Consider the following 27866-nt stretch of genomic DNA (forward strand, 5'->3'; position numbering starts at 1 on the left):
AAACAAAAACATGCACAAAAACTGCAAACATGCATAATACAGTTTTTTTTTCACATCAAAAATCACATATTTTGCATCATCAAATCATTGCATCAAAATGTTGTAAATAAATCTTTTTTTACATAAAAAAATCAAATTGACGAAGTATTAACTTTGCTACAACTGCGAAAAATATTATGTAAACATGAATCGTAGCAGTATGTTATGGAATCATTGTAATGGATAAATAAATAGATCTTTTATCGCATAGAAATTCGCTACCTAATTTAATTATAAGACCAAAAATTTTTGATACATAACATCTTTTGTTTTTTTTTCTTTTATTATGTAAAATTTCATACTTAGAAAAGCTTGTTATCTACTCTTAAAATGGAAACTCAAAATAATAAATTTTTTAAGTAATGTTTCAAAAAAAAATTTCATTATATACTCCTAACATTTAGTCAAGCTTTGTGGTGCCCCCCTATCCCCTGGTGCCCTAAGCACGTGCTTAGTGTGCTTAATGGTTAATCCGGCCTTGTCTGCTCAATTAATATTCAAAGTAAAAAGTATCATAATCAGAACTACTGTAATTTAAAAAAGTAAATCCAAAACAATTTTTTTTTGTACATACTTTACAACATGCATTTAAAAAAGAAAACTGAAATTAGACAAGAATTTAACCAGGTGGAAATCAGGGTAATTTTTAGAAACATTTACAAAATTCAAATTTGGAAAAGAAAAAAAACGGTCTCCCCATAAAAATTTATTTTATTTACAAAATTCACTTTACAAAAATAATTTTTTAAAAACTGTCTTTTCACAAAAATTTATTATATGAAAATATTAATAATTCTTTTAGTATTTTAATAAAACATATATGCACTAGTTTTTAAATAATCATAATATATTGAGTATGAAATTGTTGTCTTCATTATCTTTGTTGAACTATATTTAAGAGCAGTAATTATTCACTATTTTCTCAATTTTTTATTTTGGATTTGGAATCCATTTTTTTTTTAAATAAATTACAAAGTTAAACTAAACCATAAATACATTTTAAGTTTTGTTGCTTGCAAAAAAATATATATATAATAATAACAGAAACAAAAGATGGCGATCTTATTTAATTCAAGTATAAAAGTTGTAATTTTGAGGCATTCTGTGTATCTAACAGGCTTCTTCAAAAGCAAAAAAAGAAACTTCATTGAAAAAAAAATATGTTTAGCAACTGCTACTCTCCACCTCCATATTAAAAATAAATGATATTATAAAAAAAATTTTAACTTTGCAGAGATATCATAAAGAAAATTTTGAACAAAAAATTTATGAAGTACGAAATGGTTAATTGTCTTTTTTTTTATATTCCTACCGTCGAATATATTTTAGTCCTCAAAAAGAAAAGTTTAATAAACAGGATCATAGAACAAGACACTAAATCATATGTTGACATATAACAGGAACATTTTTTTCTTCCTTTTCTTGCTTTAACTAAGGATAAATATGCGTCAAGCAAAGCAAGATGATATGTAACTAAGAGTAACGATAAATGTATTCTAAAAGGTAAAAGATATAGTATATATTATATTGATCCAATGAAAAAAAAAAAAAGATTCTACTTGATTAATAGATTCAAAGTAAAAAAAAAGAGGAAAATTTCTCACCAAAAATTTTACGACTACTAAAATACGCAATTAAGGAATGAAACAGCCGTTTCAGAAATTATTTATTCCGTGTTAAATATATTAAGCAGAAGCAATAATTTCTTAGAAGTATTTTCTATTGGGATCGCAAATGCAAAGATCCAAAAAATATTGAAGTTTTTATTTTGATAAAAACGTTTTTACCAGCCTATTTCTGTGATATTAAAGAACCAAATAAAGCAACTCCGTTCTGAACTTTTACGTGGTGTGTGGCATGATAATAAATGGCCATTCCCGCTGTATGTAATTCACACAGCCTCATTCGCTATCAAGGAGAGAATGAGTACCTGGCTGGAGAAATATATTCTCCTGCAAAAAAATCATGAAATAAAGTTTACCTTTTCTCTCCCCAACAAATAAAGCTATGGCTCTTTTCTCTCTCGATGGAGAATAGACGTGCATGAATTGTATGCAGTGAGAACGGTCCCTAAAACGACGCTTGAATCTAGGATTACATTTTTTTTTATCACCCGTTTTGCCTTGGCAAAGAAAAAATTCATTTGAGTTTCCCCATTTATCATAAAAAGTGAAAAATCATTTCGAGGTTTAAAATATCTAAAAGTTATCTTTCTTTTAAGATTTAACACTTCATACTACATTTTTTAAAAAAAAAAAATTTTCCAAAGAAATATATCACAACTTAAAAATAATTGTAAAAATTATTTACCTCATATCTTTATTAAAAGAAATAAAATTGAAAAAGTAGCACTATGTATTAAGGAAACATTTCCATGCTAAACAGGAACATTCCTATCCCTCTTCAAATCATTTTAAATTCCCGTTAATTAGTTTTACTTTTTACACAAAATATGATGTACCAAGGCATTTCTAATGTCATAAATTATTGTTACATGCATAAAATAAAAAACAAAACACTTTTAGATCAATTTTTCAAGTTGATAATCTTAATAGTTTGAAGGTTTAATTTTAAATAAGTATGCTAATAAATAAAGACAATATTTTTAGTTTTGAAATCAAACATAAAAAAAGGTATTCTATTCTCTAAAAAACAATTTTTTACTTCTTGACACATTTGATAGTTTCTGTATAACTCAAAGAAAATTTAAATTCTTCAAAAACTTTTTGACACATTTTGTTAAAATTTCATAGTTCAAAATCTAAATTTATATTGTCTAAAATGATCCTTATATTGCACCTTCAAATTTTTTTAAAAAAATTATTGAACTAAATGATGTAATTAAAAAAATTTTTTTTTACATAGAATTATCATAAAGTATGAAATTCTATGGTAGTCTTTGATCCTTTTAAGAAAGAATAGCAATACAAACTATATCCGGGGACATAAGCTACTGCAAAAGCAACAAGACTGGAGACCTATTTACCTCTAAAACTGACGAACAGTATTATAAACGGAGTATGCAAAACTACATAAACTAGTGCTAAAGTGCCACTACAGAAGATCTCTCTACACATAATCTTGACTGGAAGTCTTACGAAAAACTTCATAATTATACTCTGTAAAGGAAAGAAGCTGATGCTTAAAAAAATATTAGGTAACCCTTTAGAAGAGGGAACACTTTCAGTTCTTTTTCTTCAAGGTGGTGCAAGACAGATCAGAAATACAGCAAAATACGCAAAAAATGAAATTAACAAAAAAGTGAAGTGTCTTGACAGCCTTCCAAACCTAATCGCTAGAACCATATTTTTCAGACTGTAGCCTACCCCCCCCCCCAATATTTTGAAGATCAAAAACAACAACCTATTAAAAAGGGGGCTTTTTTTCAGAGAAAGTATGTTTTGGGGCAAGAATTCATGAATTAAAACATTTGCACAATTTAAATTTTAGTGTATTTAAGGGTAGGCCTAAAACCATGACGAATCGGATCTTAGTTTGTGACAATCTGATCATTAGATCAAAAGTTATTATGGGGTTCCTTTTATTTTGCACACTGTAGGAGTGCAAAAAAAAGTTAACTCAATAAGGTCTGACCAAGGAAGAACCATTGTCAGATCTTTCTTAATTTCAAACACATTAACTAACTTAGCATATGTGATGCTTAAAGTCATCCTTTCACCTGTTATTTTCCTGCCAAAAACCCATTTTGACCTCTTGTTATCCAATGAGAAAGTTGTGTGTTGATGAGAAATTTCAATACACACTTGTTGCAATGTGTTGTTGTTGTTGTTAATTTAAGTCGCACTAGAGCTGCACAATGGGCTATTGGCGACGGTCAGGGTAGCCCCCGCTTCGGTAGCCCGACGACCTGCGCGCGAAGTCGAGCACTTTACGGTAGCACAGTTTAACGAGGACCAATACTGCACACCCTCGGTCCCTACGCAGACTGATCCAAGTGGTCACCCACCCGCACACTAACCGCAGCCAGTGATGCTTGACTTCGGTGATCTGCTGGGAACCGTGTCTTAACGATCAGTCCACTGCGGGACTTGTTGCAATGTGAAATGATAGATCAGTTAATAAAACAACAGCCAAGTGAATTCAGATGAATAAAACACTCATCATAGAATAAGGAATATTTTTATACAACTCTTTTACAAATAAGTATACAATATAAGTCAAGAAAGAATATTCTTGTGATACAAAAGTTACAATTCATTACAATACATATTCATTCCAAATGAAATAATTTTAAATTTTAAAAAGAAAAATTAAAACACACATTAATAAGCAAAAGTAAAGTTATTTTCTTAGAATGTCTCTAAAATGTTTTAAGCACAATAATCACATTTTAAACATTTGATTCTATTTTTGAGAATGGGTCTGTTGGTGCGGCTTCCATATTATAATAAACTAGAAAAACAAATAGCAACAGAAAACAAACAGCAACAATTTTGGCAGTAGGAGAAATCAATGGTTTTTCCATTTCTCCAGGAGGCGGTTCAACCTGAGAAACAATATCGCTGGGGCTCCAAGGTTTTTGAGGAGATAAAGTTGGAGAATAATTAGAGAACCTGAAAATTGGAAGAAAAGAATGGATAAAAATAATACAACAAAACTTTTTAGAAATAAGATCAACTAGCAATATTTTTTAAAATAAGATTATCTAGAACTGACAAAAATAAATAAAAAAGTTGAAACATCAAAGAAGAAACTGGCCTTGGTTTCTGGGAATCATTCCATGTTTTGAAAAAATCTAATAATTTAGTTAATGATCGCTCCTGCATTCCATTTTTTCAAATTTTAAAAAATTTTCTACTTTAATCTGGTACCCTGGGGTTGAAACCGGAGCCCTTACACCAGTTTCAACAGTTAACAACAATCTCCTCCCTTTTTTTAATTACCCTATTCAATCTTATTCCTCTACCCTTACTACTCAAACCACCTCACACTCTTTAATTTTCTTTTGTCATTTTGTGTTTAGACACAGAGAAAAGGTTTTGTTTATTGTATCAAATTTAAAGTATGTCCTTTTCTGTAACTTTAATCATGCTTTATTTATTTCTCTTTTTATGCTTTATTCAAATGTAGCACAAAGTATATCCTATCCTCATTTTGATATAACTTCAACAACTGAAGGTTTAGATAAAGCTATGCTTTGCAGGGCACCAGTAGAGAGTTGTAGATATAACAGTAAAATATTATAGCATTGATAGAATCTAATAATTTATAATAATAAATTTTTTGAAATGTTTTAAATTCACATGAATTTGATAAGTTGGGAAATTCGATTATACAGGACAAGACATTTCCCAATCATCCCCGTTAATTGTCAGTCTACTGTGGACAGTTATGGAAATACCCATAAGTCTGAACATTTTAAAGTAAGCAATTGGAAACAAAGTAGTATTTTTTGACTTTGACAAAAAAAAAAAAAAAAAAAAAAAAAAAAAAAAAAAAAAAAAAAANAAAAAAAAAAAAAAAAAAAAAAAAACAAGCTATAGAAACAAAAAACTGAATATTTTAAGAAAAGAGCTTAATCACAACAAAATTTTATTCTGCTTTAAGGCCTGTTTACACGGTTCAATTTCTTGAATCCGAGAAATTGGACGGATTTCTCTGTCCAAGAAATTGGATGATTCGTTGACACTATCCAAGCTCTTGAATGTCGCTGATTCGTTGAAAGAAAAACTTGCGCATGCGTATTGTTCATATTCAACATTATAAAATAATACTTACATAAGTTTAAAATTACTAAATAAATTCAAATAAAATCATAATAACACAAATAAACCGCAACAGATCAATTTATTTGTACTAAAATATATGAAAACAGACAAGAAGATGACATAATTTGCTGCCTGATTGTTGACGTCACAAAACCTATGACGCTGATTGGTTAAGGGAGAAAAAACTTGGATGGAAAGTAGAACATGCTCTACTATCGTCCAAGAAGTTGGACCAAGTTCTTGGATGTTTGTTTACACGATCAAAGCTCAAAGCAAAACAAGTTTCCATCAATATCAATCAATCTCTGTCCAAGAAATTGGATCGTCTAAACAGGCCTTTAGAATTACATTGGAAAATTTCAATTTGTCATAAATCTAGATTTTGACTAACTTTTGGCATCTGGGTTAGTGGTGGTTCCTAATTTATTGTAAATAAACCTCTAGTTCTGGAAATCACCAAACAAATAACATTTGGTGATAGTATTGGTGCCAAAAAAAAAAAAAAAAAGATTTTAAATCCATTTTTCAAAACATTTTGTGAGATACACATAGTTAGATAGTTCATTTCTGAAAATGAGATTTATAGCTCATAAAAGATTAACAAAATTTAAAAAAAGAATGCTTTTCAGAAATATAAAGCTTCAAGAACATTTCCTTCTTGTGAGCCATTTAAAAACAATAATTTTGATAAAAATTTCATGCCACTTCCAATTTGAGAAGTGGTCTTTGTGAGTATGAAACAAAAATGCCAGCCAATGGACTACATCACTTTTGAGAACCTCTGCTATCATGTACTGGATTCATTTTTACTTAAATTCCTCTGTTCATCATTTCAATTAAGGAAATGATGGAATACTTTGCATACCGAAACTTTTAGTTTAATTAACACTAAACATACCAAAACTTTTCAATACAATACAATACAACATACAAAAACGGATCTTTTGACCCGACATGGTATGCTTTGTGTTTAACATACCAGATTGAAAGTTTAACTCCTCTAGATAATTAGAACAAAAACAAATATAAATTTGCTCGAAGATAGTACAGTAGGGAACCGATTATCCGGAACGATTAATTATAATTAATAAATATTCCGGATAACTGATTTCTCCGTTTTTCTGAATCGCTACAAAAAGCCGTTTTTTTATCGTTAAACCCAACTAAAAAAATATTTGGAAATAATCTTAAAAAGAATAAAAAAAGATGAAGTAATACACTAATGATTATTTCCAAAATTATGGTAAGGTAAACATCTTTCAAAAAAGAAAGAAAAATCCTAAAATCGTACAAGGAAAAAAATATTTTTTTTTAAAATGGCGGGAAAATTTACCGAATTTCGTTCCGGTTTTTTGGTTTTCTGATTTACGGATAACGGGTTCTGTACTGTACAAGTATTTTCAAGTGTGAACAATGGATTTACTTTCCTCTTTTTTTAAGTCAGATGAGTGTGCTCCTAATTCTGACATTAAGCTTTTCGTCAGTTAAAAATCTATTGAAATACTAACAATACCTTAGAATTTATATTGCCCTTTGTACAGTTAAAATAAAAAAGGCAGACAAATAAAATTTGTTAAATTCATGAAATAAAAATAGATTTATTGACTACAAAAAACATAATCGAAATGTGATTTAAAAAAGTACAAAATTATTATTTTAAAAAAAAAACAAAAATATTTCACTAATTTTGTAGTTGATGTGACACAGTTTTAAATTACATTAACAATTTTGTATAAATTTTAAATTGTGCTAACATTAATTTTTAAACCTATACCATGTTTGTAGGTAATGTAATTTTTTTTATAGAATAAACGCTAGCATCAGTTTCTGAAAAGAGTGTACTCAGAAAACTTAATTTTGTTTTAATAAAAATTAGAAGGAAAAAAATATTACATACTCTTTGCCGTCATATTGGGAAAGGGGTCTTCTTCTCAGATCATCTACACTAGAAAAAATAAAAAATTCACAAATATCACTAAACATTCTATAATTTTTAAAACACATTTCTATCAAAAAAGCGATATTTTTTTACTGTTTAAGAGAAGATAAAAACACGACCAAGCAAAAGGTTTTATTGACACAATTTAAGTAGTGCTATTCTAGGGTAGAAATTAAAAAGCAAAAATCAATTAGCTAGCTCACAGGACCAGTTACTTTAAGATTTCACAAGTTCGCCTACATTTTCAATGATCCGTTCAATCACGATTAGATTTATTTGTTTAAAAAAAAATTTCCGAGATTTTTTCTATTTATTTTAAGAAATCTTATTATCGGGATTAAGATTATTAGCTGAAGTTTATTAACTTAATTAGAAATTTTATTACTGAGAAGAATTTTACACTTGATTTTACCTCTTATATTTCAAGATTTATTTAACTTTCTAAATCTAAATATTAAAGAAGTTAGGAAAACATTATTCTAGACCAGTAGTTTCCAACTTACATGAGGCGGGGGGCCGCAATTTAAAACACCAGTCAAATGGTGGGCTGCAACCTTATCAATATTTTATATAGGACTCTTTTATGTTTGAAGGAACATTAAATATTACTGTCAGATTTTTATCAAGTTGTACAAAACAAAAGTATTGAATTACAAATTAAAATAAGAAGTAGATTTTTAAAAACATTTAATTGCATGTTAAAAAATTCTGGCTATAATAACTTTAATGTGCACCTATGTATTAAACAATTAATGTGCAATAGATATCAAATTTTAAGGTATAAAACTTAAAAGTATTTAAAACCTATATAGATTTTCTAAAAAAATTGTCGGCAAAAATATTACTACCAATATATTTTGGTTCGCGGGTTGCACTAGAATGAAATAAATTGGTAAAGGCAACTTTTGGAAATAAATTGGAACAAATAACATAAAAGCCATCCAGGTTTTTTTAACACTAATGCTACCTGTGCTTATACATATATATTAATTTTAGTAGAATTTACACTTCGTATCTTTTAAATTAAAAAAAAAAAAAGGTACCTAGTACAGTGGTACCTCGAGATACGAGTGCCCTAACATACGAGTTATTTGAGATACGAGCTGTCGAGCGAGCGAAGTTTTGTTTTGAGATACGAGCAACGGCCAGGCAAGCCCTTCTCATCCTCGACAATGCTCCTGCTCACCCACCGAACCTCGAACATGACATCCTCGAAGAGTTCAAGGTTATAAAGGTTCTCTATCTACCACCACTCCTATCCTGCAGCCCATGGATCAGCAGGTGATTTCTAATTTTAAAAAGCTGTACACTAAGCACCTGTTCCGGCGCTGCTTTGAGGTGACAGAAAACAGAAGCCTCACCCTTCGAGAGTACTGGGAGGACCCCTTTAACATCGTGATATGCCTCAGAACTATTGATCAGGCCTGGCTGAGCGTTGCAACGAGGACCTTGACCTCTGCATGGAAGAAGCTGTGGTCAGAGTGAGTCTGTAGCCGAAAATTGTGCTGAGGCCTGAGTCTATAACTTCGAAGGATTCGAACCCAAAGTGCCAGTGGAGGAGGATATTGGGTCTCTGGGAAAATCCATGGACCTGGTGATGGGTGAGAGAGACGTGAACGAGCTCATCTAGGAGCACTCTCAGGAACTGACGACAGAGGAATTACAAGAGTTACCGTCGCAGCAGCATTCGGGGATTTTGCAAGAAATTGGTTTCGAGGAAGAGCCAGAGGTGGAGGAGGTTTTATCTCTACAAGTGAGATAAAGTGTTCTTGGGAATGTGGTCAAGAATTTCACAGTTCGGGCAAGGAAACATCCCGAAAAAGTTGCGTCTGGTCGTGCATCGGAGCTATTTCATGACACTCGCCTAACTCATTTCTGCAGCATTCTGAGAAGGAGGAAGAAACAAACCTCCTTGGACAGTTTTTTTTAAATCCAGCTAAAAAAGCAAAGACCGGTGAAGAGAAAAGCAATGACTAAAATTAAGCATACAGTAGCATTTAAGATGTGTGCAAGTTGCATTTAAGTGACCAAAATACAAATATGTATGTACACTTTATAAAACCAGTTTTTTTTTTTTTGCTTTACATTCTTTTTTATTATGTTTTTATACAATATTTGTCATTTATAAATACATTTTTCTTATTCAAAAACACGTAACAAAAACAATTGGGGGTAGCATTTTTGGGGCTGGAACGGATTAATGGCTTTTCAATTAATTTCAATGGGGAAAATTGCTTTGAGATACGAGCAAATTGACATACGAGCAAGGTTACGGAACGAATTAAACTCGTATCTCGAGGTATCACTGTATTATGACACATTAACTGAAACATTTAGAAAATGGCATTCAGGTATATCTTACCTAAAACTGGAAGCACTGGATGAGGAATAATCTAATAAAGTACTGCTGAGAATCGGACTGGGTCTCACTTCTTCATCGACATCACTTGACCCAGCTGCTTCTGCTTCCTCAAAATCTTCATTTCTCATTAATCTAACTAACTTACGTTGATATACAGAACGAGTAGAGTCTGTAAGATATTAAAGAATTAATTATAAGTTAATTAATAATATACATGCATTAGTAACAAAAAATTAGCTATATTTCACTCAGTGTCAATCAATTGTTAACGTTTCAGTGAATTTAATGGGCAATATTAGTTTAATGAAAAACTAAACATAAATACCTAATATTGGTCCAGGATTAAAGCCAAATGTCTGTAAACGTTCAGCTAATTCTTCATCAGACAATTCTGCAATATTAAATCCTTCAACAATCAAACTGTTATCCATTTTATCTGTATTTTGAAGTAGCTCTGAAAAAAAAATATAGGAAATTAAAAAATTGATATAAAACTTTTTTAAAAGCAACATTTAAATGCAATCAATGCATTTCAGAATTGTTTTAATTACACGATCTTTTCAAACAATTAAAAAGTTATGGTATTGCCTCATCACCTGTCATAAATTAGGTATTACCCCAAAAGTTGAAAAAAGAAGTATATAATTATAGTGAGAACTGTAACGATTAGCTATTCATTAAAAAAAATATCTACTATTAGGTCATCAGGACCATGCGTTAGTAACTACTTTTAAAAATTCTCATCAACATAAACATTATTTCTTATAATTAAAAAATTATAATTTTAATTTTGAGATGTATTAGAAAAAATATTGATATTTAACAATATATTGTGATATTTTTCCAATTTAAATACTAATTGATATTGTTTTGACATTCATAAATATTTTTGTTTACTTATATTACAGGAATAATTACTTATTCACTTGTAATTTTAATTTTTTAAACTCATTTTTACTTTATTGACTGAATAGTAAATTACTCTATATTTCTAATGAGCCCCAATTTTTTTTCTTTGTTGATTTGCAATGTGCTTTTTTGAGGATAAATCTGCCTGAAAACTGTAGAATATTGCCTTGTTAGTACAATAATTCATTTTAAATCCTAAAATTGCATGTAAAACATTTATAAATTAAAAGCCAGTATTAAATTGTCATTATAATTTTAATTCATAGAAGAAAATTAGGTATAAATAATCCGCAATGTACTTAATTTTAAAGAAACAGTATCTTTCCAAAAAAATAAGCTAATAAAAATAGAAAACAAATAAAATAATTTAGACTTTTAGAGATGGCAGTTGGCGCGAACAGGTAAAATATAGATCCCCCTTCTTAAAATGACTATTAGGTTTTACTTTTTTATCTAATGATATAGAAAAATAAAATTATAAAATTTCGAAAAAAAAAGTAGCAGTTTTACATATAAGTAACTCTTATTCCTACATACAGTAAAATTTATAAAACATAACTGGGTAAACATGCTCTTAAAATAGTAAATATACAAAGACAAACACTAATTAAAATTTTTAAATCATACAAGCATGACTTACAAAATAATTAAAGAAACAGAGCCAAACTAGAACCAAAAATTTTGGAGCCTAAATGCCGGAAAAACAGTGAACTGATTGATTGATTGAGTGAAATAATCAAAAGATATATTGATAAAATGATTATTACATGACTGAAATTTAAAAATTATATTAATTTAGAGCTCATAAAAATATTAGTTTAATTTAAATTTTTTTTTATATTTATTAAAAAGTTAAAATATTTTTGTGATTGGTTTCATTTTTTAAAGAAATTAATATTTTTTAGGTTTACACAAGCAGGACGATGACCAAAAGAACAGACCCTAGACGGCTGTAAAAAGAGTTTGTTTTTGTTTTGGTATGGTGGTTTCCAACTTCAGGTTGCTTGTTTCAGCTAATTCCCCGGTAATTTTATAAAATTGTTATTATTATTTAAAATTTTCATAAATTAGTTTTCTTTGACTTTTAAGCCAAGTCGTGCTTTTACTGCTTTCATTGTTCTTGCGTATAATATAAGATTTTTCTTTTCTGAGACCATAATCTATATATATATATGTTTAGACCTAGATATATAATATAATAATTTTAATAAAAAGATATCTAGATCTCTTTCACTAATATGTCGCTTTTTTAAAAAAAATTTCATTCTATTTTGTTTTCATTTGTTATATATTTTAAATTTATTTTCATATATATTTGTAAGAGATTAACAGCCGATTCAAAGGCTATATTTCCGTATCGAGATCTGTGGCAGAATAATTACTAAGTTTTGGAAACTTCCGAGCAGCGGCCCTCGAGGAACTAAAAAAACATCAATGAAAGGGGCCAACTCGAGAGGTATAACTCTAAGCAAACCCTGAACAAACATCTACATATCTTTTTAAAAATAATTTGCAAGTTTAAATAGCACATTGACGATTGTAGTTAGCGCGACATATCTCGATGTGAAAATTTCACCGAAATAGATGTTCAAATTCCAAGAGAACCAACTCGAAGGGTATAACTCCTAGCCACTATGGGGAGATTTCTGTCTCATAATAATCGTCAGAGTAATCGCCAAGTTTTGGCAACTTTTGCACAGCAGCCCTATTTTTATATTTACTGTTGTTCATCGCTTTTCAAATGATGGAAAGAGTGAATTGTTTTGTTGGACCTAAATGGTAAAGAGAACAAATATTTTTGTGTATACAGTTCTATTTCTCATTCTATTTATGTAATTTCTTCTTTCTATATCACTATAATTATCAAATTATTAACTTGAAATTTGTATATTGTATTATATTTATATTAATTGTAAAAAAAATTTTTGTATGCTTCTTAATGTGTCAGATTTTATATTTCTCATTCAAACAAGAAAACTTTTTTTTTTTTTTAAATGATTTCAATTCTTTCAATATTATTAACAGTGTTCATATCAATATTTTATCTGCTCTCAAAGAGAATAAAGGCTAATTTTTACATTTATGTGAAGAATTATGTATTTCAAACTAAAATATCCTAAATTTATGAATTTAAAAGAAATGAAATATCTTAAATTTTTGAAAACATGTTTTGAATATAAATCCCTCATGTGTGTTTTTACTTACATTTCTTGGTAACAATGAAGTATTCTGAGAATTTTTATCAGTTGATTATTTCTTTAATTATATTTTATTGTAACAAATATTTTAGATGGTGAAACTTTTATTGCTGTTGAAGATGTCTCCATAATAAGGAAGATTAGAAAATTGTGTAACTCTTGCAACAAGATATGATTAAACCAAGGTTTCCAAAAATTGAATTTTACTATTATTTTGTGATACATTTTACCTTTAAATTGAAATAACTTTATTTTCTTTTTAAAAAAAAAACTTTCATTTTTTCTATTTAGTGTTTATTATGTTATGTAACTTTGACCTTAAAATAATTTTCTTTAAATCAAAAACTTTTTTTAAAACTATTTTTCTAAAAGATATTTCAGTTTCTGGTTTTTCGGGTGTGACTAAACTTCCCTAATTTCTTTATGGGAGTACACATTCACGCACAACAGCAGCGCCAGCAACTCGTAACTGCAGAACTGTTTTAGCACTCAGACAGAGCAGCTATTTAAAAAACTCTTAAACTCTTCTAAAATTGGTTGATTTTTTTTTTTATTTAAGCTTTTGTTTTTGTGTGTATACTCTAAATTTTGACTCAGCACTAAAGGCCAACCTCCACATTTTTGTATTTTTGATAAATAGTTAAAAATTATTGGACTTAATCATTAAAGTTACAGTTATGTGTGCTCCAGTTATTTCTTGCCACTTTTTCAATGTTATGTCTGCCGAACCAACACTGTAGTAAAAACAAAAGCTTTCTTTCTTTCTTTTTCCTAAACGTGTCGATGAGACTTCTGATAACAGTTGGTATAAAGTATTAAAGATAAGTATTAAGTATAAAGATAAGTATTAAAGATAAGTATTTTTAAATTTGAAGAAATACTTATTTTTATTCACCTTTTGTTTTAAAATCAAACTTATTTTATGGAGAAAAAAATATTATATTTGTATCAGTCATCATCAGCAATGACACAACAGCCCTTTGTGAGCCTGGGCCTTCCTCAGAAGCTTTTCCCACTCTGCCCTTCTCCCAGCAATTGTTTTCCAGTTCTTTACTTTCAGGATGGCAATATCCTCATTCACACAGTCTTTCCATCTCTTTTTGGGCCTTCCTCTTGGCATTTTATTGGAGCGGGTTGCATTAGAGACTTTTAATGCAGTTCTTCTGGGCTCATTTTTACTACATGTCTGGCCCATCTCATTCTACTTAGTTTAATAGATTTAATGATATCATCACTATTAAAGATCTTATATATTTCAGAATTATATCTTTTTCTCCAGTTGTTATCGAGGATAGCGCCAAAGATGGTTCGTAGGACCTTCCTTTTTAATATCAGTCTTTAAAGAATTATAGTCTGATCTTTTATGATCACTTTATAAGCTATCATAATTTTTCTTTGCTATATATCAGCATTTCCCAATTTTTTTGGCTACGGAGCCCTCAGTACTCAACCTACTTTAGGCTAAACCCTGACTTAATTTATTAAGTTTATTGCAGCAATTTTGAGCGTTATTACCTATAAGAAAACTATTTTTAAGTGTTTAATTAGAGATATAAAGGTTTTCAATAGTTTTATTATTAATAATCTTAATTTATGTTTTATGTCTGACAGTTAAATTCGCAGTCCTTGCGCTACATCCAGTCTAGCTTTGAATTTACTTTTGGTGTACATACATAAGCTGAAAATGAATAAAATGCGACACATTATGATTTACTTCCAAATGAAAACTTAAAAAAGAACTACTATAAATGTTAAAAATAGTTATTAGGAAAACATATTTCTTTATTAAAGTTATTAGTTACTTTATTTTGATTTGAAAAGCATTATAGGAAATACTTATGCAATATTTCATAAATGCTTGTTCTTTTCATAATTTGTTCAATATATTGTTACTAGAAATATTGCATTTTCTTTTAAAAATGCCATTTCTTTTTTCTTTGGCATTTTACTTGAAATGATTTCATAAAAAAACCAAATGATTAAATGAAATAGAGGTTGGATCTAAATATAATTTGAGATGTCAAAACTTAGTCACTGGTTATAAAAAGTATTAATTCCTAATGCAGGACTCGTTTAACTCTTCCATGGACACCTAGGGTCTGGGAACTGCTGCTCTATATAATAAAAAAAAAATTTATGTCACCTACCATTGCTTCTTATAAACCAGGGGTAAACCTAAAAATAAACACTATCTTGTGGCGAGTCAACAAAAAGCAGAGGCAACTTATATTAAATCAACAACCAATCTCTTTTTCCCATCTTTTTTTTAGATTCATTTAATGATAGAAGTTTATCAATCAGGAAAAATACTATGGGTAACAGAATTTTCATTAAAATGTTTAATGTCTCCATTCAAAATTTTGATCCTTCCGAGTTCATCAATTTGAGATCAAAAGATTCTTGTGAAAGAAGAGTTCTTTAACAATTCACGTATGTCAAAGTTGTAATGTATATCTTTCCAAGTATTTTTAAAGTTCTTGAAAGTCAGTACATTTAACTAAATTTTGTCACATATTATTTTTACTGTAGAAATAACTTTTTTTAGCGGTAGATTATTTCTAATATGATTTATTTTTTCAAAAAATATTATTTAATCCAAGTGAAAAGAAGTTTGTTAAAAGTGATTATTAAATACTGAAAAAGTCCTATCGATGTTTATCATCGACTCAATAAGTTTAAAGAAAAAGTCGTTACTAAGTTATTTGAGTCTACTGGCCACTGCCTGTTAACTAAAAATTTATATTTTTCAGGTCTAACCAAGGATTTATCATCCTGCCTTTTTGTGAATCTGTCAAAAATATACTCATATTTTTTTTTTAATAAAAATTAACATAAAATTAAGTTCTTTCTTTCAAGGCAAAAACCAGGGTTGGAGTTTTTGCCGGCAAAAAGGGGTTTTTGCCAGGACAGTGGCAGAAACCTGGTAAAAACCGGCAAAAACTGGTAAAAACCAAATTATCTAAATTGCTGATTAAATAATTACAAAATACTTGAAACAAATTTAAATCAATCATAAGGAATAATAATTTTGATACATTACATGAAAAAATTATTTTTAACATATTAATAATTAATATAAGGGTAATAATTTTTAAAAGATAGAAAGTTTTTGATCTCTTTTCATTTTAGAATCCTAAAGTAAATGTTTTTTTTACAAATAAATAAATATTATTATTTTTATAATATTATTATTTATTATAAAATTTTTTATTTATTATTTGTACAATAATTAACTACACATGTTGATAGATATTTTATGCTTTAAATTATAGTTATATTAATTTAAAATAAGTTCATTTCACTGGAAAAAAGGGAATAATCACAAATTTTCCAATCAATAATGTTTTAAACTACTAAAAAGATATATTATTACATTATCATTCAATTATGGAATAATAATTTTGTTAATTTTTTTGTAATTATTTATATTCATAGTATATATTTCAATTTTGTATCAAAAATGTGTTTTTGTCCTCTCATCATGGAAAATATAGGTTTTTGCCACTTTTTGCCAATTTGCTTGGCAAAAACCTGTTTTTGCCAGGACGGTTTTTACCGGTATTTACCATGGTTTTTTCCACCTGCGGCAAAATCTTGCCAACCCTGGCAAAAACCATGTCTTCAAAGGAGCTTTAAAATTATGAATTACTTTTTTGTGAAGGATTTATTTTAAATATCATAAATAATACGAAGAGTGTTTTTATAATAAAACATTTTGTGAAATTTTCATTTCTATACCAAAATAATTTGTAAGGTGTCCATTTTAGCAGTGAAATAATTTGTAAAAGTTTATTTTTACTGTAAAGTAATTAAAGTGTTCATCTTTACAGTGAAATAATTTTTAAGTGATTTTTTTTACTATAAATAATTTGTTAAGTGTCCATCTTTACAGTAAAATGATTTGTAAGGAGTTGATTTTATGATAAAATGATTTGTGAAGGATTCATTGACCCAAATTTTTTCTAATCAGTCCCTTTTAAATCTTATAAGTCAAAAATTGTTTTATACTATTGAATTTAAAATTTATTTACTATGCACTCTTTCATTTATCATAGTCATTTTTTATTGCAGGTTTCGGAGATCATTCTTTCTCTATTTAGTCATTCTAATCATTTTTGTTTTTGGATTTTACATTTCCACATCAGTTCTTAGAATCTCAGAAGGTTGTCAACAACAACCGAAAAAGCAAGAACTCAGGAGTAAAATTAATTCACCATCATTTTCAAAACAATCAGAATTTTTTATTGTAATAATATTTAGTGCTCCTGAAAACTATGAGAAAAGACGCGTAATAAGAAGAACATGGCTTTTAACAAAAAAGAATTTAAGTATTCGTCATTTCTTTGTGATAGGTTCAGCTTCCTTGAACTTTAAGCAAATAAACGCATTGAATGCAGAACACTTTCAGTTTGTTGATTTAATATTGCTAGATACCGTAAGTGATTCTTTTTCCAAACTTTCCAATAAGCTGTTACAAACTTTTCAGTGGCTTGATAGTCACATGAACTTTACTTTTCTACTTAAAGTAGATGATGACAGTTTTGTTCGCCTCGATGCTCTGTATGCCAAAATAGAACAGCAACCAAAGGAGAAGTTATATTGGGGATTCTTCGATGGTCAAGCTCGCGTGAAATCTAAAGGTAAATGGGCGGAGTCTGTTTGGTTTCTCTGTGATCGATACTTACCTTATGCCAAAGGTGGTGGTTACATTCTAACTCAAGATTTAGTTAGTAAAATTGTGCTGATGTCGGACCTTTTGTTTCTGTATCGTAATGAAGATGTTGCTCTTGGTACGTGGTTGGCTCCCTTTGATATCCAAAGACTTCATGATCCACTTTTTGATACCGAGTATTTATCCAGAGGCTGTTTAAACTCATACTTAGTAACCCATAAGCAATCTACTTCAATGATGGTGTCTAAATACAACCACATTGTAAAGTCTGGGAACATTTGTTTGTCAGAATATAAAAGTAGACCTTCTTACAATTATGATTGGAAAGTCCTCCCGTCTCATTGCTGTTATCGGAATGACAGCAAGGTGCCTTGATTTTTTTTTTTGAAAGTTGGATTGTCAATTTATAAAAAAAGCTCTTTGAATTTCGTTTTCTAAAAAATGACCATATTTGCAGATCAATATTATTATGCTTTTAAAAATCAAGATATCTGTATATCTTAATTTAATTTCTATATCAGAAGTAAAATGTATGACAGCAGACTAAATAGCTGAGATTACTTTAATAAATTATATTTGATTGAGTTTTTAAATTTTTCTACAAAATATTGCTTTTACCTATAATTTATATACTTGTTTATTATAAAATCTACATATTTAGAGTTAACCTAATGGAATTTTGTTTTTACAAAATGCAATATTTGACATACTGTGTATCAAAAAGTAAGTATCTTAGTGAGGAAAAAAAATGTATTTCTGATGAAATATTGCTGCATATAGCAAAAATGTGATCAAGAATTTTGTTAAAATTTTTCTAAATTACCTGTATAAGTAAGTCAAAGAATTTAATTTCTAAAATTTTGTGAAAACTCTGTCTAGTAATTTTTCAATCCAATTTTCTATTCAGCTTAATTTATATTGTCTCCCTCAAAAAACAATCTTTTTGTAATATTTTAAAATTTGTGCAAGCTTTTAAAATCTTTAAACAGTTCTTAAGTTGTAAAACTGTTTTTAAAGCCCTTAAAAAGTGATTTTTTTTTGTTTCTTGTCAATTTTACACACTTTTAGTTTTCATTATTTTCCAAACAAAATATATGGTTCTTAATTATTATTTTAAGCATCTTACCAAAAAAAATTATCAACTATTGTTAAAGTTATTAAAATATGATCTGTGATTATTATTAAAAAGTTATTAAAATGTTCAGTTTTGTATTTTGTATACTTTATAACAACTTGTAACATGGCCATAGCCAGAAATTCTTTTCAGTTGTAAAATTGTAAGGGATTTAAAATTTCTTTTTCATTCTGACCTGACAAATTAAAGATCTTAAAATATTTTGCAAATCTTTAGTTTGAATATTTTGTTTTTATTGCTTTTTCTAGACAAAATTAGAAAACAGAAAAATTTGAAACATAAATTGACAAGCCATTTGTTCCCCTTCAGCTGAAATTTTTTTTCTTTTTAATTAAGAATATAATTCAATCTTTTTTTGCATTTCTATTACAGCCCATTATGCGCAAATAGGATCATGGAGATTAAGACCCCATAATTTAGATCCCATTAGCATATTTGTGACGATATGGTCACCATTGCATGCAGGCTGCCTTTACTTTTACTGCTTTACTTCGTCAGCTGATACCCATCAATTTGAAGCTGAGCGGACTTTAAGATTCCAATGGGAATCAAATTCAAGTTCTTCACTATGAAAATTCAGCGCCTTAACCACTAAGCCATTGTGGTTCCCTTTTTTTTTCCTCTGTATCTTCTTGCTATGTTTTTTAATTATTTATGTGTATCTGTTTTATTGTTACTGAAACTTTCAGTATCTAAATTCCTTAATCATATCTGTGATATCCTATGCTCCTTTTGTGTTCATGTATTATGCATTAAAAAAATTTCGCCACCTCTGTTTGATGTAATATAATTCATCTGTTTATCTTATGTAGGTAAATATCTTTGATGTAATAAAGTGAATTTATGTATTTTAACATATTTAGTTAATGTCTTATTTAATTTTCGTACAAATAAAATATAATCGTGACAAGGAATTAAGAACAAAAATGCCTGACATTCTTTATTTAAATTCGTTATTAGAGAATTCGTTAGTGAGATTCTTATTGTCAGTTCCCTAGAAATTTCATCAAAAACTCAATAAAAATTACTACTATTCAAATATAAATTAAAAAGCATTTTATTCAACACTTACTAAGCAATAAATTAACAATCATAAAAGTCACAAAATACCAGATTTTACCAGCATATTTACCCAGAGCACATTTTCCCATCAACAACCATGGCTGGTTTAAAGAAAGTCAGAAACAGTATTTGGCACATCAGTGTATTTCCAGACATATACCCTATCACATATTTTTATAGTCATATATATATAAAAAATAGAACAGACTGTACTTTTTTTACAGCTATTGTCTACAACTTATTCTAAAAACATATGTAAAAAAATTTTCTTTCAATAAATTACAAATATATAATTATAATGAATATTAAAATCTATGTAATTCCATAGTAAAATTTTATAATGTCTTAACAAATTTAATTAAAATTTATTTCATAATTTTTTTAATGTAAATTAAATATTAAAACTGAAATTAATAATCATTTTAATTAATACTTATAATTAATAATAAATTATGAAATTAATTCATACAAAAATATTTCTAATTACTTATTTAGTATTATCAAGTATAATCTTAAATAATTAATAGGAGGTTTATGCGTTATAGATATATACTGTACAGCACGAAAAACAAAAGCAGCTTTTGGTTAAGCTAGGATCCCAGCAATCTTTGAAAAAGATTTTAATAATTTTTTCTCCATTTTAAGCATGTTATTGCCAGTGCCCATGATGATGAGGCTCATGGTGGTGATGATGAGCTGCATGAGAATGGATTTTGACATGTGCGGGATCTTGGTTGGCTGTTCCTGGTTCATTGGTCTTGATTTCAGCTCTGAAACCTCCCTTATCAGCTACATAGTGGACTTCACGGTGGATTCCATGGTGGTCAACATATCCGTAGCTGCCTCTGACAGTTCCGTGTCCATCACCTTCCTCGTGCCTGTGGTGGGATCCTTCCTTACCTTTCACTTCATAACCAAACTTGTAAGGTTGAGGATGATGGTGCTGGAATTAAAAGATTAAATATGCAGTTAATAGAATATCAAAGTTGGAACCGTTCAAATATTGCATAAGCACCAAGTGAGAAGAGGGGTTGTTGATTTGGTTATTTTTGTTGAGATGAGGGAGAGGGTAGAAGAATGCCTATGTAAGGCATTAAAATCACATTAATTTCATTTTCTTTTTAAGTAAAAAGAAAATTGGAAAACATTACATTTTAAAAATTTACGAATTTGAAATACAGTTTAAGTTTTTGGAAAGAAATTTTTGGAAATTTATCCCAGGAGTTTAAATTCTAGAAGGAACGCATCAAAGATTTTTAAAGATTATCATCATCATCAATGGCTCGACATCCCAGGGTGGGCCTTGGTCTTCTCAAGATGTTTTTTCCAATCTAACCTTTTTTTTGCCAGTGTTTTCCAATTTTTAGTTCTCTAGGCCATCTATCCATCTCAAATTTGGCCTGCCTCTTTTTCGTGTGCCAACTGGTCTGGATATGAAAACTCTTTTTGTGGTACAGTCTTCGTCCATTCTGATAACGTGTCCTGCCCATTTTATTCTTTGTCGTTTAATAAAGTTAATAATGTCAGGTTCATTATATGAATGATAAAGCTCTAGATTTGATCTTCTAAGCCACACTCCATTTTTTGAATTCTTCCAAAAATACTTCTCAGTACCCTTCTTTTAAAGATTATTCTGCTTAAAATTTTATAAAATGAATTGAAAAATAAATATTGTTTTATGCAAAGTTCATTTATTTGAATTTAATCCAAAAATTAGATTACTACTGTAAAATTGAAAGCTACAGCAAAAAGCAAAGTGGGTTTTGATTTACATTTTTTGCTGACGAGGGAGGGGGTGTCCGAAATTGCAAATCACAATTACTTAAATAGTTATTTGAATTACTCCATTGGGAGAGCTTGAGCCTACATGCCTATCTTAAATTTTTAACTATGATTATGTCTCCGGGAAAAACAAAAAACTCTGGTATTATAATTATATTTAGTCGTATTAGAATTAATTAATTTTTGTATTAGATTGATTTATGACAATTTTTCGGTTTTGGAGAATTCCAAAAGAATTGCACCCCAACATCTAAACTAAGTTAATGAATTCATATTTTAACACTTTGCTGACGTTTCTTTGAACCCTCGGAGGGTCACCGTTTTGCAAACAGTCAGTATACGACGAAATTTTGTCATTTGATTACTGATAATTGATCGTTAAATGAAGAACTTTCGTCATGCGGACGTCTGTGTATTCCAATAAATTCCGTGTTAAAATGTAAGGAAGATATTTCTCTCTTAAAAAAAGAACTTATTTTATTTTATTCAAATGATCAGGTGGAAAATTTCTTTTCGGTAAGAAGATTCAGTAACACATTAATTAAAACTTTATTTTACTTATATTTAAGATAAAACGAATTTTCAAAATAAATTTCTAGTTTATGCATATTTGTAATTTTTGATAAGAATAAAATATGATTTTGTTCAGTTCAGTTTAAAGGTAAGCCAAAGGGTTTGTCATTTTTTTTTCTTTCAGAAAACATGTTTTTTAAATTATCTTCATAACCTCTAAGCCAAAATGCTAGAATTAAACATAATGTAATTTATGCGCTATTATCATAATGTAATAATATTATAATGAAATTGTAATTGGGTACTTGCAACTCGATAAGCGATTATGTTTTATCATGTGATTTAATTGGATACCTGCATGCGACGTCACGTGTGTGTAGAACCTGATTGGCTTCTGAATCGACAAATGTCATTAAGGCTCCTATACTGTCCTATTAGTTTAATTCAGGGGCTCTAAATGTCATGATTTACATACGATGACGTCATGCGGAAGCATCCAAATGTCACAATAATAATTGTAATGATAATAAAATAAATAAATAAATACCTCATGATGCTCTTCATGATGGCTGGCAACAGCAACTGCGATGAAAGCAAAAGCTATGATGATCTGGAAAATACATTTGAAAAATACATACTTATTTAGTAATTAAAGCAAGTAAAAAATAAAAAAAAACTGCATGCACTTTATAAAAGTACGCTTATAATTATTTTATCATTATATTTGTTAACTGTTAGCCAAATTGAAAGTTAATCATATAATCAATCAATCTGAAATTAACAAGTTTGTGTACAAGTTGTTTATGTTTCTAGTTGTTTTTACGTTACCACTGGGTCATTTTTCCGTTTATATTACGTTATTCCTGCGGTTTTTTTTTCCAGCCTGCACTAAAGAGAGTACTACCTAATTTAGATGGATATTAAAAATAGTCTAGCGATTTTACGAAAATTTTACTTTCTTAATACACTGCCCTTAATATTTATTTGTTAATTACCTTTATTAAAAATGAATTAAAAAACGCACACATTACTAGTCGCGAATTAATATTTAACCAAGTAAAAAACTTTATTAAAGTCAGGCGAAATATTATTGAGGAAGACGGGATTAAAATCATGAAAATGGGTCTTATTATCGGGCAAAATTTGAAAGTTTTTCTAATTATCAGTTTTTACGTTCTCTGAATCAGTGGTCACCAAACTTAGGAAGCTCCTCAGCTACCGTTCAGCAACAAACAGAGCTACCAACTGTTTTTTTCTTTAAAAAAAAACTTTGGTTAATTATGTCAGTAGAAGTATCAAAGTTAAACAAACGTAGTGTAAACGTAATCAACCAAAAACGTAGTAGCTCACGATTAAAGGTTTGGCAATTAATATTTTTAATTTTTTCAGCTCAAGGAGTTAGTTTTGACGTTTTTTCTCCGCTTATTGATGATTCGTCAGATTTCGATAAAGTTTTATTTTTTGATTTAAATGTTAATTTGCGATCTTTAATGTGAGAATTTATCCTTTCAGGATGGACAAGTGCTCTGAAATTTTACTTTGAGGGTGGTGATCGCAGAACACCGTGTGTACAGATATTTTTTCTTCAGAGTGATATTTTAATACTGAAGCTGAGTTAAACGCAATCGTATAAAAATTTCTTAGAAAGTTGCTAATAGTTTTTAAAAGCATTTTAAAGGTCATGGCTGTGGTTATAATATAATAAGAAGAATGAAATAATTTTTTTTTTGCTTTACATAAAATTTTAGTAGTGAGTTACATAAAATTTTAGTAATGAGGTAAATTAAAAATGCCATAGCATTTTATTGATTATTAACCACGGCTAACTTTATGCTCACCTAAAACTTAACATAAAACAGTATTATACCTCGAAGGCTAATTTATATTTAAAAAAATGTCTCGATACCTATTAAAAAATCTCTTTTTAAAAAAATAATTATACGAAAGAAAGAACATAAGCTATAATAATAATTAGTAAAATATGATGTCTATAAAATCATTCATTTGATTGATAAAGGCAGTTTAAGAATTATTTATATTATGTTATAAACTAATATGCTATAACAAGAAAATTATTTTTTTTGACAAATTGTATCCTTATCTACACTAAGAATTTCAAAGTTTTGTTTTTGCACAAAAATAATAAAAGAAAAAGAGGAATCATAGAAAGTGAAACCATAACCTAGAAAAATCAGTCTAAACAAAACCGAAAGGAAATGACAAGAGACAATAAAAGATGGGTGCTAATGGTTTTTGTTACGCTCCAATGATTTATTCTTAAAAATGACTGACATAACAAGATAGATATGAATTTTTGTTAGTGAAAGATAAAAAAAGTGAGAAAAAATTCGTAATATGAGGAAAAATATGTGATTTTTTGATCAATTATTTTTAAGTACAGTGAACATTTTTTTTAGCGCATTAAAAAAGAATGTTGGAAATTAAGAGTATAGGGAACCAAAGAGTATGTAGGTAACTGTCTTCTATATTCTTTGCTGTAATGATATGCAGATAATGATACTACTAAAAAAAAATATATTGTATTAAAATTAAAATCGGATAAAAAATTTAGAAGAGAAAAGTCAACCTAAAAAAAGAAAACCTTTTAGAAAACAAGATATCGAAACTAAAATGAGCGATTTATCGAATGATGTGCGATATTAAAATATTAATATCGTGACATGCAGTCAGGAAACACGATGTACTTTGTGAAGTTTTTCTGATGTAACTAATTTGCATTGCTTTTATATTGGTCTATGTTTTTATTAGCCACTTGAAATTTATTTAAACTCCCGAATATCCTATTAGATAAGCATCGTTACCAATTACGCACGTGGTGTAAGATGTAATCGTATTCGACATTTATCGTTCTCTATGATTGCAACGTTATTGTACTGTATAATTATCGTATGTTCTATATTTATCGTAGGATATGTTAACACATCGTATATCGTAGGATATACGATGTCACTGTGTATATGATGTATACGATGTCACGAATATCGTAGGATATTCGTGACGTACCGTGAAAATATTTTTTGAATACCGTCATTGAGATATTTTTTAATATCTTTTTTATAACCGGTGTTGATCAGCCGACCCAAATCTGAAGTGACGACTGTGAATGTTCAACTCCGTATCCTTGTAATTTAGAATTCAACCTAGAATACAAGGGATCAAGCGTTGGGAAAAACTAGCCTTCATGGAGGACTTTTTTGATGGAACTAATCCGACATTGCGTTACATAAAGATGAAAACCGCAGAAACCTCTCACGATTAGCCCGACGGCTAGGGGATTCTTACCCTTCATCCGTCTACTATTGAGGATATTTTACACCAACACTGTGGGCGGTGCGAGCCGGGAACAGCGTTCGTATCAACCAGCCACCGCTGGGATTCGAACCTGGCTCACTGGATTGGGAGGCAAACGTTCTATTCCTAAACTACCTCGGCTTTTCGCGTTATTTAAAAATAAAATATTGGTAATTGATTGCATTTATATCACATTTTAAACATACTTTTAAATAAAAATTAGAAAATGTTGTCCAAAACATGCATCAGTTTTTTTATTGCATGATTCATTATAGAAATAAAAAATTTTTTTACACCAATATTTTTAAGATTTATTTAATATATAAAAAAGTAATAACTGATAGATTTCTAATTTAAACCTAGCCACCGAAAGGATTGTGCAAACGAGGCATTTTCTCAGGGCTTGATTGTATATCTAAAACCCACATTATCTATTAAAATTTTTTTTATAATTATAACAAAATTAAACAAAAACTAGTTTTTGTATTGAAATTTCGAAAATTTTGTTTTCAGTTACAATCGTATTTATAAATGATGATCTTAAACCGGAATATACACACCTAGAAATCTCGGAGTCAAACCAATTCTTAGATATCAAAATCATAAAACTAGAAAATAAAATTTATTTAAAAATTTTTTTTTAAGATTATTTTTTTATATTTTTGAATATGTTGTAATCTAGGTCCCAAAACGCAAAATTCCGCACTTTTAAAACACCCTCGATTAATATATTATTGATAAATTTAAACGATTAAAAAAAAATATAAATAATAAAAAAAAATAAGTTGCACGTTCTTAGAAATGAAATTCCAAAATAAATTTCCTAAGGGAATCATGTTCTTAAATATACTTTAGTAAAAAGAATATTTAAAGTAAGGCGGAGGTTTTGAATTTAGAAATGACTTTTCTTCATAGTTTTTCAATGTTTCAACATAAAGGAATTAATCTTGCGATTCAAAGTATATTTAGATAAATATATATATGTACTTATTCCATAAAAGGAAAAATAAGATGTTTGTAATTTTTAATAAGAAAGTCTCTAGACATAAAATTAAAGTTCACTGAAATTGATAAATTGAACTCATAACTTTAGTCAATATTGTTATATAAAACTTTCATTAAGCAATGGGGAACACTAAATTAAAGTTTCGAGTAAGGGTATATATAGTATATACTTATCTTGTTAAAGATCGATGTTATTCGTTAATATAAATACGATAGATGTATTAAAGATAGAAGATATATATTTCACTGAAGTTCAGCCAGCATTATTACATATTAAACTTATAATAAATATTAGGAAACATAAAAGTTTCGATTAATGGTATATCCTTTTACAAATATTATAAAAAAAATATCACATGTTTTGTTATTATAAATGTGATAGTTATAAAAAAGATGTTATAAATGTAAAAGATATTATAAATATAAAAGATATTATAAATGTAAAAGATATTATAGATAGAAAAATATAATTCATAGAAGTTGTTATTAGTAATTTGGACTCATACCTTAGTCAGCATTGTTATTCCTTGCTTGTTCTGTTCTTCGCTGTATTCGATATCCGAAGCTAGTGAAAGTTATGAAAAATTCTTGCACCCAACTGCTTTTATAGTGAAAAATTAACCACATTAATAATGGTGTTAAACACAGTTACAGTTAGATACTTAATGCATTACCTAATCTATATCTTTACGGATCATTGATTTTCTGAATGGTCCCTTTCACGGTGTTAGTCATTTCCGCCAAAAAGTATTTTTTGGTCAGGTGAAAAATGGAAATTACCCCCAAATAGTTAACCTGAGGCAATATTGAATATAAATGAAGTTGTTTTACATCTTTTAAACAAATTCCATTTCATGCCAATAAAAGTAAAATCATTTTTCACCCTTAAAAGTGACCTTTTTCAGTTTTTCTCAAGTATTAAGGTTGAAATCTTTAATCGAATCTAGACTAAATGGTTTTCTGAGTTCTGAGATAAAAATATAATTTTATGTTAATATCTTTTTATAATTATTTGATAATGTAACTTAAAGTTTAAATGGTTTTGCGCTTGTCGTCGTTTAGTATTTTTTGAATAGGAAGTCAAATTTAATTTTAGTCGAATTTTTTTATGGGAAATTTTTTTATAATGCGAATTTTTAATAAATTCTCTATACTTTTATGCTGAGTTTCGATAATGTGTTTTGTTTTATCAGAAATAATAAATAGAAG

The 27866-nt window shown here is 28.6% G+C and overlaps 4 protein-coding genes across 4 annotated transcripts in view; 1 reads left to right on the forward strand and 3 right to left on the reverse strand.

The window, feature by feature from the left end:
• Nucleotides 1–1840, reverse strand: part of LOC107448335 (histone-arginine methyltransferase METTL23) — a 15926-nt gene extending 14086 nt beyond the window's left edge. The window contains exon 1 of the mRNA XM_016063487.4: nucleotides 1644–1840. The gene's annotated coding sequence lies outside the window, so the exon portion shown is untranslated. The remainder of the gene's footprint in view (nucleotides 1–1643) is intronic.
• Nucleotides 1841–4163: 2323 nt separating this feature from the next.
• Nucleotides 4164–11745, reverse strand: LOC107448330 (LEM domain-containing protein 2). The gene is made up of 5 exons (XM_016063480.2): nucleotides 11619–11745; nucleotides 10395–10523; nucleotides 10070–10238; nucleotides 7666–7713; nucleotides 4164–4613 (listed from the first exon to the last, which is right to left on the reverse strand). Exons 2-5 carry the CDS (start codon nucleotides 10498–10500, stop codon nucleotides 4391–4393), a joined length of 546 nt encoding a protein of 181 aa, XP_015918966.1. The 5' UTR covers nucleotides 10501–10523; nucleotides 11619–11745; the 3' UTR covers nucleotides 4164–4390.
• A 180-nt stretch (nucleotides 11746–11925) lies between these two features.
• Nucleotides 11926–19837, forward strand: LOC107448329 (beta-1,3-galactosyltransferase 6-like). Its single transcript, XM_016063479.4, has 3 exons — nucleotides 11926–12002; nucleotides 13269–13361; nucleotides 17248–19837. Exons 2-3 carry the CDS (start codon nucleotides 13348–13350, stop codon nucleotides 18221–18223), a joined length of 990 nt encoding a protein of 329 aa, XP_015918965.1. The 5' UTR covers nucleotides 11926–12002; nucleotides 13269–13347; the 3' UTR covers nucleotides 18224–19837.
• Nucleotides 19838–20511: 674 nt separating this feature from the next.
• Nucleotides 20512–27302, reverse strand: LOC107448301 (cuticle protein 10.9-like). The gene is made up of 3 exons (XM_016063442.3): nucleotides 27164–27302; nucleotides 22888–22950; nucleotides 20512–20988 (listed from the first exon to the last, which is right to left on the reverse strand). Exons 1-3 carry the CDS (start codon nucleotides 27173–27175, stop codon nucleotides 20695–20697), a joined length of 369 nt encoding a protein of 122 aa, XP_015918928.1. The 5' UTR covers nucleotides 27176–27302; the 3' UTR covers nucleotides 20512–20694.
• Between the last annotated feature and the right edge of the window lie 564 nt (nucleotides 27303–27866).

Source organism: Parasteatoda tepidariorum, chromosome 6, assembly GCF_043381705.1.
Source record: "Parasteatoda tepidariorum isolate YZ-2023 chromosome 6, CAS_Ptep_4.0, whole genome shotgun sequence".
Taxonomy (NCBI): domain Eukaryota; kingdom Metazoa; phylum Arthropoda; class Arachnida; order Araneae; family Theridiidae; genus Parasteatoda; species Parasteatoda tepidariorum.

What these genes read in the sequence shown, in the direction of transcription:
- LOC107448330 (XM_016063480.2), bottom strand. Translation starts at nt 10,500, where the DNA reads ATGGATAACAGTTTGATTGTTGAAGGATTTAATATTGCAGAATTGTCT. An exon ending in TCCAGTGCTTCCAGTTTTAG is followed by an intron (nt 7,714 to 10,069) that starts GTAAGATATACC and finishes TATTTTTTCTAG; the next exon opens with TGTAGATGATCTGAGAAGAA. An exon ending in TCCCAATATGACGGCAAAGA is followed by an intron (nt 4,614 to 7,665) that starts GTATGTAATATT and finishes TCCAATTTTCAG; the next exon opens with GTTCTCTAATTATTCTCCAA.
- LOC107448301 (XM_016063442.3), bottom strand. An exon ending in ATCATGAAGAGCATCATGAG is followed by an intron (nt 20,989 to 22,887) that starts GTATTTATTTAT and finishes TTTTAATTCCAG; the next exon opens with CACCATCATCCTCAACCTTA.